The sequence below is a fragment of the Blennius ocellaris genome, assembly GCF_963422515.1.
Source record: "Blennius ocellaris genome assembly, chromosome: 1".
In the NCBI taxonomy this organism is placed as follows: Eukaryota; Metazoa; Chordata; class Actinopteri; order Blenniiformes; family Blenniidae; genus Blennius; species Blennius ocellaris.
In genome coordinates, this window is record NC_137650.1 from 16,774,010 (window position 1) to 16,786,019 (window position 12,010).

At 39.8% G+C, this 12,010-nt stretch overlaps 1 protein-coding gene across 1 annotated transcript in view; it reads right to left on the bottom strand.

Moving 5' to 3' along the window:
- Window positions 1–12,010, bottom strand: part of LOC308132290 (neural-cadherin) — a gene marked incomplete at both ends in the record, with an annotated part of 403,944 nt that overhangs the window by 139,625 nt on the left and 252,309 nt on the right. The window contains one exon of the mRNA XM_080499326.1: window positions 734–1,011. Within this exon, the coding sequence (XP_080355452.1) occupies window positions 734–1,011 (278 nt within the window). The remainder of the gene's footprint in view (window positions 1–733; window positions 1,012–12,010) is intronic.

Here is a 12,010-nt window from a genome sequence, read left to right on the forward strand (position 1 = left end):
CAACCGGGGTTTCAACCTACTCCACTGAACTGCTGATTCATTTCTATTCTCTCTGCGGACAACTTCATCTGGACCTACGCTATGTAAACATCACAGCTTTGATAGAAATGAACATGTTTTCTCATTCTAACTCTTTCATTTATGTTCCACTGTAGTTACAATGTGATGTGAGGTATTGTAGTATTCTAAAGATGTTTGTTAATCGTATGATTTATAATAAAGCGTTATTTTAAATCTGATGAGTAAATGTTGGTTCTTGGATGATGAACAGGATGAGAATGGGTTTCAGTAATGATCCCAAATTGGGTTCGGGTTAGGGTTAGAACCTCCGCAGGTGGCGACAAAGAAAGCAGCAACAGAGAGAGAGAAGAGAGAAAAACCCTCCAGGTACAGAATAAAAATGACCCAGCTGCAGAGGCTTCAACTTTATTCCCTGAGCACATACATGCACACCAGCACTCACACACAGCTTTTAATTCTAGTTAGGTTATTGTGTGATTTTCCCACCAGCAGTACACTGCAGTAATGTGAATGAATGCAGCGTGATGATGAATATCCAATATAGTTATTTGTAGATTTGTTAGTATAGATCCATTTAAAAACAAATGTGTAAACATGTTTAAGCACTCATTTCAGTCTCCCCTAACAGGAATCATTAGGTTTATGACTAATCCTAACCATTTGATCACCATTGTGTGACTAATTCACTTTATGTTTATCGCCTGGAGCTCACCTGAATCCGTGCTGCGTGTCCACACACACGCCACCGTTGAAGCAGGGGTTTCTGGGATACGCGGCGCAGGGCTGATGGGTTTGCTGTCTGCCTGGGCAGGCGCACACAGCTGAGGAATCCACTGTCACGGACACCAAACTCATTGTCCCACAATCCACCACTGTGGGCGTGTCCCGCACATTCAGGACGCTGGTGCAGCCTCCTGCGCTGGCACAGTCCGAGCCGGGACACTCGTCCACCCGTACCTGGAACACGCTGACCTGGAGGAAGGACTGGAGCTGTGTGAAGAAGGAGGAGGGATATGATGAGGAAAGTGTTAGAAGATATATTCAGTAGAATTTAACATTTCAAATGATAAGTTAAAATACCAAATTGTATGACTTTTGACAAAACATCCAACAACACCACTTGGAATCAAATGGTAGGCCTTGATTTTTCTGAAACTATTACATAGTTAAAATTTCAAAAGAAGAATGCATTTGGATGATATAAACATGCTTAAATTAGTACACCTCTAAATACATTCATCAGAAATGCACAACCGAAAGAGATTGTGTTTGTAGGCAATGTCAGATGTAAATAAAAACATGATGCAATGATATATAAAAGTTAAAAACACAATTTACTCACAATAGAGGGGGGGGGGGGGGAAGCAGAACAGATTTAAATAATGCAAACTCATAATAGTTGACATAGAAGTAAACAAAAGCACAAAAGCAAGTCCATAATGTTATTGCCTGTATACTTTACTTTACATATGCAATAACTCAACAAAAGTAGAGAGTTGAATACTACGTACATAGATGCCACAAAAATAAAAGTTACAGTGCTTGTACCTGCATAATGATTTAAATAACCAATGACTGTTAGAGGAGATTCCTTGCCTTGCAGAGTTTTTCATTATGGTAGTGTGGAACATTCTAGTCAATTATTTTAAAGATCTAGGTCACAGCCAATGAGTGCTTGGTAAGTTTAAGATCCAGTTTATGGAGGAGATGTGAAGTCATGACAGCTGAGAGATACTCACCAAGTATGTATGTATGCGTGGAATTAAAGTCATTGGCTCACTTAAGTGGAAATCACTAAGTCTAATCCACCATTAAAGTGTCTTTAGCTCTTCCACAATCCTTTAACTATAGTAAAATGCTCTGTAAATACACCTGCCTTTAGATTCCAAACAAGCGTTAAATAGAGTGCAATAAAGGTGATATCAAAGACTCTGAACGCAGCCTGGTTGTTGATTTAAATGTTTCATAGCCTGCTTAAGGCTGACATTTTCACTTACAACTCTCTGTAGGGTTTCCAGAAAATGGTGTGGGAAATATCTAAAAGTAGATACCCCAATAAGGTGTAAGGTTTCACAAAAAAACAAGAATAAAAACCGAGTGGAGGGTTTGACATCTCTGTAACAGTAGCAAAGTACAACACTTGTTCCTGGAACTGCATCTGCAACAAATGATCTCTTGCTAATGTAATATCCTGCGTATCCAGTGAGCATGTGTGTATACACAACAAAACACAGGAAAACAGGAAAAAAAAACATTGATGTGGAAAGAAGAAACTCCATGAGTACAACGAGGCGTCAAGGGTCAAAGAAATCTAGCTATTTTTCTGCACGAGTTGCTGGGAAAGTGGGCTAAAAGTTGATGAGGCAGGGAGGAAGCTGATTTTCCAGGTCGAGCAGTTTGATAAAGCTCTGTAAGGAAAACACAATTTAAATTCAGTACATACTGTGCACTCTATCTGTGTGTGTGTGGGTGTGTGTGTGTGTGTGTGTGTGTGTGTGTGTGTGTGTGTGTGTGTACGTACGTGTGTTGTCTTTGCCGAGTTAGTGACAGTACCACTGGTTAAGTGAGTTTCAAGTAGTGAGCATACCACCATGTGCTATTGCAGAGAGATACATGCACTCTGATACGAAGAGATTGTACGTAGTGTGAAATGCAGTGAAAAGCGGGTTACATTATGCTCAATGTTCTGCACCGATTGGACTTCACTCGGTGGCTGGATTACAGCTCAGTTATTCCACTCATTCACCCAAACTGGCTGCAACTCTGATGAGGATTATGTTTTTTGTTGTTTCTCACGGATGCTTCACACTATCCCGGTTTTAACTGTGTGCATGAGCCAAAGCCAGCAGGGATGGTTTCATATCGACAGCCAGCCTCTTTCATTCATTTGTAACCTACCTGTATCTCTCATGCCTGACTTTAATGCTGCAGTAGGTAGGTGCAGCCACAGAGCAAATGAGCTAAAATGGAGAGAAGAGCTGTGTGGGAGTTTGATGAATAGTGTCTACTGTTAATCAAGCATACAAAATGTCTATGAACACCATTCTCCGTACCCTTTGTTTGTGTCACTGGACACAGACATGGTCGTTTAATCATCCAGTCAAGTGAAACAGTCTGTCAAGCAGAGAAAACAAGTTTCTATACAATGATGTCTCGTTCAATATAGAGGAACATGCCACGATTTGTGACTGAATGAAATTAATCTTGCTGCAACCTTGGTGGAAGTGTTTGCTGTGAAACAGAAATAAACATGGATATGCAGATAATCATGTGAAAGTAGACACTCATGGTGCTGTCGTCTTTTTGAAAGTTGTTCTCAGCAAGATCTGAGAACGCTTCACTAAATCTGAGTATTTACGGAACCCGACCTGGTTTGTTCACAATTTGTGAATAATGAAGGAACATAACCCGTTTTAAACTAACCCGTCACCAAATGATTACTATCTAAGAGTTAATAATTCAGTTTACGAGCAATGAACTTGTTACTTGTTTTAATATGTATAAAAACATTAGGGGAGCTGCAGAGCCTCTGTCGTTCCACTTCATTCGCTAAAGCATAGCTGAAGCCATTGTTTCCATAGCAATACAGCTTTTTTTTAACGACACAGCTAATCTCCTTTTCACTTCTTCTTCCCGCTCTTAATCGAAGGTGGACGCTTTTCTCTCTCCCTTCCCTTATCTGCCCTGCTTGCTGCCTCTTGTCTTGTCTTGTAGTGTCAGAATCTAATAGGAGCCTCTCACTACATCTCTATCCAAACCCAAATTATGGATTTGATCAGCTTGTTTCTCAACGCAATCGATCAGATTATTTTGACGAAAAGAATGAGCAAAGGAGAACCCGCCTGTCCCGATTGAGCGTTTGCTGCCTGTTAGAGCCCACAGGCTGTATGGCCTCGCCTCTGCGTCTGTGTTTGCTACTGTGTGCTGTGTGACAGGAAGTACCCAGCTCCAGCAGACTCCTCATGGCGGCTGATGCAGGAGGTGTTTGCTCGGTCTGCCCAGAGAACCTTGGTGTGTTGGGTAAGACCTTGGAGTGTGAGAACTTTCTTCTGTTTCTTCCGGAGTATGAATTGGCCCTTAGTGTTATGGAGGTTGAACACCATCTGTAGGTCAACAGTGTTTATTGAAGCTGCAAATTCATTCAGTGCAGCTTCACAGCTGGATCGCTCCATATTTTTTTAGGTTTTGGAGATTGTTCAGTGTCAGCAGGGTTCACTCAGTATACCAAAAATGTTCCTGCTGCCAGTTGGCAGCAGAGCACCGACTGCAGTAACAACTATTTATTGAGGTGCGCTGTCTTTCAGGACCGTCCTCCTGTTTTGCTGCCCCTGCCTCCATAGCCTTACAGCTTTTGATTTACATCCTCATCTGTGGACTCCACTTCCAATATACCCCACCGAGTATCAAACTGAAATAATTTCCTACTTCATGAAAAGGATCCACAAAGCTGTTCCACTTTGAACTTAGCCGTTGACTCCCGTCTGAAAAAAGCATGATCACATTTATACACACATACTGAGGAAAAAATTCACATGAATGATGTGAACCAGCAGGCTATTTTAAATGCAGTTAGCACCATTTATGGTGGCTATTGTCCATAGTGAGAAGAAGAAACTTTTAATTTGAAGAAGATTCTTGTAGGGAAAGTTCATTTTAAAGGAATAGAGCAGTCAGTGTTCACATACATATAATTGTTGTAAAAATGTTGTCAGCAGCTGCTGAAAGTAACTAGTTACTTGTAATCTGACAGTTAAGTTTAAAAACAAGTAATCAGTAAAGTAACCAAGCAATTTTTAAAGGGGTGACTTTTAGATTGATGAAGATCTATAGTAGTTTGAACTGATCCAACTGACAATGAATGAAAGACTCTGGTCAGTCCATTACAAAGGTAACACCAAAAACACAATCACACTCATTAATATTTATACCGACAACAACAAAAGGGACATCAATTAACCTTGAATGTATATTTTTGTTTTGTGGGAGGAAGTCCAGGTACCTGTAGAAAATATGGGAAGTTTTTTCTTTTTTTGTTCAGATTTCCATTCATTCACAAAACTGGAGATTTTTTTATGTTCTTCTTCAAAAGTTGACTTTCCAGTCTCGCACACCTTCATGTGTGGGAGACATTACTCCACTGGTCTTATCCAGTTATGTGACTTCTAAAAGAGAGCTTGCATTCATGCTGGTACCTCTTTTAACTTTGGCACATGAACAAGGCATTGACAGAAGAAGGCAACCCCCCCTACACACACACACGCTTATTTCAGAATAACTTTTAAACTTGTCTACATTCAGTTGCGGCTTGTATAATGCTGTTGTGATCAGAGTTTTGAAATCTATCAATGCATTTCTCTGGAAAGTATTACCATCTGTGTTTGAGGTTTGTAACCTCTAAAGAGTAAAGGGCTTCAAATATGTCAGCACTCTTCAGGATCTTTTCTATCTTGTCTCCCAAATGTGGAGATCAGAGGAACTGGAAGAGGGAATAATTGAATCTTTTAAAAATGGAACAGTGTGTGGAGCAAAAGGATAAAGGACCAGAGGGATACATTGTTCCATGGACTACTGTTCCAATGCATTGAGAAATCTCCTCTCTCTGGTCTGCCATGAAGGTGGAAATTGAGGGTGTCTCTCAGGGACACATTAATATAATGATATGATGAACCCTGGAATCCGAGCACCATACCACGATCTTTAAAAAGTTTGAAAAACCAACGTAGTGTCATTAAACGTCAAGTGGAGCGTGTTGGATGGAAAACACTGAGGGATAACTTTCAATTATTGAGGTAGAGAAGGGAAAAATAAGCAGACATGGAGTGTTGAGGCTTTTTTTCTTTCTTTTAAATCTTCTACTTCGGAGGTATTACCGGTGAATTGAAAACATTAATAATAAGCACTGCTTCATTTTCTTCTGCCCCCCTCTAACCCCAACCCTCACCACCATCTCATCCGGCTCTCGTTCATCCTCTCCCTTCGCCACGCTTCGCATCGCATTTTGATCAATGTCTTCTGAGGAGGTTTTGGCTGAATTCAGATGAAACGCTTGGCACTCTCCTCGCAAATCACACCTGAAAGCCTCGGCTCCCCCTTCTCCACCGTCTTCCCTCCCGCCTGTCTCATTCTTTGTCTCTCTTCTTCTGCATCTTGCCTCAAAAAGAAGAATTATTCACATTTTCTAGTTTTCTTTTTGCATGTGATATCTCCATCCCAACCAAAGAAAAAAATCCCACCAAACAACGAGATAGATGGGGCTGAACTGGGTAGGTGGACGGGGTGATTGACCTGAACTGACCACTGGACTCCAGATATGTTCTGCGCTTTCCCCCTAACTGACACAAACATGCAAATTCAGACTGGCTCATCATTTCCTCTGAGGACAGTTCAACTCAGTCTTTCTCGCCCTCTGTGAAATACGCACACTGTGTATTCCCCAAACAATGACCTTAACCTGACTGTAGCCTTCAACCTTAGAAATATAATTTTTACTTTGGTACACATGTTAATCAGGGTCTTGAGCTCTGGATTCTATAATATGTGAAAAATATAATCAGCGCCCTGTTTTCAGTCCCCACAAATAATTCAAGTTCTTGCAGAGGCATGCTGGTACCCCCAATATTGGTTAGAGCCTCACATGTGCAGTGGGAAGCACAGACTTATTGCATTTGTGATGCAAGACCTTTTTATTGATATCATGCACAAACAAACAAAAAAATGGTTTTGTTCAGCATAATGACTGCCTTCCATAAACTAAGGTTCGAATCCCTTCCAAGAATGTGTTTGTCTGTCCTCTCCTTTTTCTATCCACTAACCCAAGCCGGAACTGCAGAAAGTCTCCTCTTTCAGAGTTTGGTTCTGCAGGTTTCTTCCATTTAAAAGGAAGTTTTTCCTTTCCAACCATGGCTTCTCATATTGAATTGTTGGTTTTTCTCTGTTAAAGTGCCTTAAAATGTGTTTTATTTGGCACTATAGAAATAAAGTTGAACTGAATGAGGCATAATTACAATGAGAAAATGAGGCAAACCAGGGCACACTCAGAAATGTGTTTTAGGTACTCGTATCTTCAGGGGACATGGCTTGTCTTATCAATTTCTGTTTAACCTCAACCCAAATTCTGAGCATCCACCTTAAATTAACCTTGACATTTGCTTACCGGTAGATCAGGGCTTCATTAGAACTATTGTTGATTTTACTCATGAGACTTGCTTTACACCTCATAGAATTATCACCTGTCCACATATGTACATGTCCAAAGAGCAATAGTCATGGTTCCACTATTCCCTAGTCATGTAACCTAGCCTTAACCATTCCTTACCTTGATGAAATTCTAACAGCAGCCCTAAAATCACATTTACTCCTGAACTCATGGAAGATTATAGGTTTGATGAATATTTCAAACAAGGTTACGGATCCCACAAAGATGGTAAACATGGAAATCCACACACATATCTAGGTCTCCTTTTTGCATTCAGACTTGTGAAATGTGAAATGAGGTCTGACTGAAGCCAGTGGCCAGGGAGCATCAGTGAGCTAAAATAAACTATATTTTACCAGCTGTCTTTTCTGCTGTGTTGATATGGTGCTCTTTTCTTTCCAAGTTTTGCTTGTTCTGCCCTCTTTAAAGGGTGAAACGTAGTTCAATTTGAAATGTAACTATCTACACCACAATCAGTGTAATACTCCAGATCATTCCCATTTGAAAAAGCTCTCTCTCGCTCTCCCTCATACAACATCCAAAGCATGGTGCCTCGACCATAATCCACACTGTGCATTTCAGTTAGAGTTAAATTAGGTTGGATTTGAAAGGATGTTCCACTCTCATAGACCATGAAGTGAGTAGAATATATGTTTTTCCTCGTTGGCCAAGAAAAAGATCATGCGGGACAATGGCCTGAGTCAGGTCTCACTTTTCATGTCCCAAATAGCACAAATAGCTGTGAATGTTGATGTTCAAGTTGAGGATGGTGTGAAACTGCAGGTCATTTGTGCTGACGCTGAAGAAGAGTTTATCTGTTTACTATGGGTGGGCTCCTTGCATATTTGTGATCTAAAGATCATGCATAATTGTATCTGGCATATCCAAGTTAAATAGTGCTACTTCAACAGATTATAATTGCCAAACATTACTAAGAGATGTCTTGGTTCTGGGACCTTTGTGTATGAAGATTGCATGTTTTATTTGCATCGAGGCATGTTTTCTGCTGTTATTTTGGAATTATTTAATGATCAAAATACATTTTTATATCCTGTTTATACATCAACGTTTCCACTGAAAAACTATTGTTTTTGAGTTTTTCTTTCAGTAAAGTTTCATGTTTACACCACAGCATTTTGAAAACAATGTCGTTAGCATGTCGGACCACTAGTTTGTGTTGTTGTTTGTCTTTTAAATGAAACCACACAGACATGCAGTCGAGAAAAATATGCTGTAAACATTCAAAATGGGAGTACACAGACATTCATATTCATATTCGTAACAAAGTTGGATTGTTACTACGATGACTGTCAATTATAAAATGACCAAGGAGAGAAGAAGAAACGCAATTATTTGATTGTCATTATTCATAAGCTTCCATACTCAAACCCAACAAAACTGCAGTCAGAAGTCCCAGCATTCAGTAAAAAAAATGAAAATGACATAAAAATAGACTTTTAAGAAAGTGTAAACAAATTAACTAAAATATACATATAAATCATAAAATACTGAAATATAAATATCCTAAATAGTGGACTGGAGTCATGGCACTCTGCAGACAAACAATCTTATTATCCATCGACTGAGCATGTTCAGAACAGCTAGTTATTACAGCTGTGGTGCACATTTGGAGTACCTGTATTTCAAAAACGTGTTTTCCTACATTTCTTCGGACCGTTTGCACAAAGTTATGTTTTCAGTAGCTCCGAGCACCGTTGCTGGGTAAATGGATGCCCAAATCACAATAAAGGTTCGATGTTTATTTGACATGAATACATTGGTGTGTAAACGGAACATTAATGTCTTTACTTCTTAGTTTCACTGCTGACTTTCAGCTGACCAATAAGATTTTGGGTCACCCTCTGTTTCTAATATGATGGGCTGCTTGCCTGCATAGGGTGTATCGTTTCTTTAATCAAGTGACATATGGGATAGGCTACCTGCAAGGTTAGTTATGCCCCCACATGAAGCAGGTATGCAAGATGGATGAAAGCTTTGTGCTCAACACAAAATGAACTAACAGAGAGCAATTTCTTTAAGAGCCAGTTGTCCATGCATACCGTAACGTGGAGGTTGATCATCTGGAGAGACGGGACGTCTTTTAAGAAGAGGACATGGATCTAGTTGTGCATGAAGTGAAAGTGAGAGTTGTAAGTTTGGTTGGGAATAAGAAAGACTGTTGTCCAGGTCCTGAATGCAGTTGGAGTTAGCAGTGTTACTGACCTGCAGCAAAATTCAACCTGTGCATGTGGATACTGTCAGTGCCATCTGTCTCAAGTGGATTTTTGACTCCTTTTTATGTTCCGATAGCTGCTCTAACATGTTAACATCGATGCTGATGAAAATGAGCTGTGACTGTGTCACATCTGTGGAAGTGAATAGAGCACACAAAATATATCTTAATAGATCCTCACTCAGCCTCTCCATAAGTACTAAAGTTACTGCTGATTCATGTATTTTCTTAAAAAGTGTAGTTTGTAGAGTTCTCCTCTCAGAAGATTACAGTAAAACCCCTATAATTGACAGGCAAATTATATATACAATACTGTATGTTAATACTGTGTTCTTAAAACACCTTCATTTTAGCTAGATTAGGGCCCTGTTTACATGACAATGTTTTCAAGTGGAAACGTAGAACTTTTGTAGTGATTTGGGTGTGTTTACACTAAAACAGTGCTCAGAGTCACTGAAAACACAACATTTCTTATGACGGATCCCAAGGTGGGAATTATGAAAAATACTCTGGCTTTGTCTTCATGACAACGGGGTAAGATAACTTTCCTAAAAATGCTGCTACCCATTTTATCACCGTTATGTTTCATAAATTGAACTTTTAGAGAATCATGAGAAAACTTGTCAACTCTTCACAGACATGAATTGGCCCATACGTTTAAGCACAACTGCTACAGCGAAAGCAACAGCCATAAATGGAAATCTTTATCTTTTGCATGGCAACTCTAAAGACTTTGATTTAAACATGTACATTTACTGCTGTACATTTTTTAGTTCCTTGATGTTGTAGATATTGTATATATTTTAAATATGTTTTCTACTTAATCTCTGAACATTAATGTTGTGTTTTTTTCCAGTTATTAAGCTAAACCACCAAGATGAAAATCAGTTGGTCCTGTGGGTTGACACATCTTAAAGTAGAACATGGACAGGAAAGTAAAGTTCTGCTCATTCCATCCAGCTGCTGTGATCCACCTCCAGTGTGCGCCAACGGTCAATGTCAGCACTTTGAGCACGCAACCCAGATCCAACGTGGTGGAGTAAACTTCAAACAGTGGAAAACTTTCTGCGAGCAGCAGTGATGTGATCACACCCCGAGGTAATTTCACACCTGCTGTGTGCGGAGTGGTTGAATTAAACTCTGCATTGTTCACAGGAGATCTGCTTCATTTGGACAGGCGAGAACATCTCCCTCAAAATGAGGCGGAGCGTTCCCAGCTGCTGCCTGGCTCACCGACTTCTGCTCACAATACTTCCATACCCACGGGGGGATTCAGGCTGCGAGCGGTCGCTTGGAAACCAGCAATGTTTGCTTTTTACGCTTGCTTTTAAACAGCTTATGGTTTCATGTGCTCCACTTCATTTTTTTTTCTCAGCTGCTTGTCAGGTATATAGAGTAGACAGAACTTTGAATATTACAAAGACAGTCCAAATTGCAGAAAATCTGCAAGCACGTGGCATTTTCAAAGTAAAATCAAAAATGAGTAGAGGCATTGTATTATTCCCAGAGGCAATTTTTTTTTAACTAATGGATGTGGTTCAGTGCAACCGCTTGGAGCAGTTTGGGTTTTAGTGTCTTGCTCAAGGACACTTTGACATGTGGAGAGGAGGAGATGGGGAATTGAACCTGGAGCCTTCTGACTGAGGAACAACCACTCTACTGCATCAAGCACCGCCAGACACAAATCTACCTAAAATAGATTTATTAACAGCAAACTGATTGTGTTTCTCCAACAAAATGAAACACTATTTTGCATAAAATGTGGAAATTATGATCTAATTAAATTAGAAAAAAAACAAAACAATTTCCAGCATCTTCCAGGTTTTTCCCAAGAGCTGCCTCAGAGCATTCAAAATAATTATATCAAAAACAGAATCCTTACAACTTTGAGATATTTGCAGATTACCTTGTAATCACAATTTTAACCATCATAAAACAAATAGAGAACGTCTTCGTCATTAAACTGATGTGACAATCCCTCGATGCAGACTGAACAAAAACAAACAGGACAGAGAAAGAGCTTCGGGCGGGAACATACACTACACACTGGCTGCATCCCAAATCCTCTAACCAACACGACATACAGATAAAGCTCTGTACACGGGACAAAACTGCACTCATCCTGTAGCTATAACAGAGCGGAAGAACAAGGAGTGACACTGGTGCAAGAAGTTTTCAAATGGAGCGCAATCATTTTTACTCAACTAACTTTCTGTGTTTAGCGTTAATATTTAGAGAAGGTATATTAGTGAACCTGGCAATCACAAAGTGGAGATGCCAGCAGTCATGCCAAGACCTGAGTGCTGCAAAATGAATGAGGTTGGCAGTACATAAAAAAAAAAAAACAACATACAATACACATGCGTGTATTGGTAGTTTTTTCTCCAATGGTTATTGTGCTATTGAAGCAGTGCAATTATTTGGAGAAAACATAGTTAAAACTTTAGAAACCATTTAAATAGGAGAAAGAGGAAAATTTGCATACAGGAATGCAGTAAAAATCTCAGGTCTTAATGTTTCGTAGCCTGAAGGTGAAGTTTACGCAAGATCTGCTTCATGTA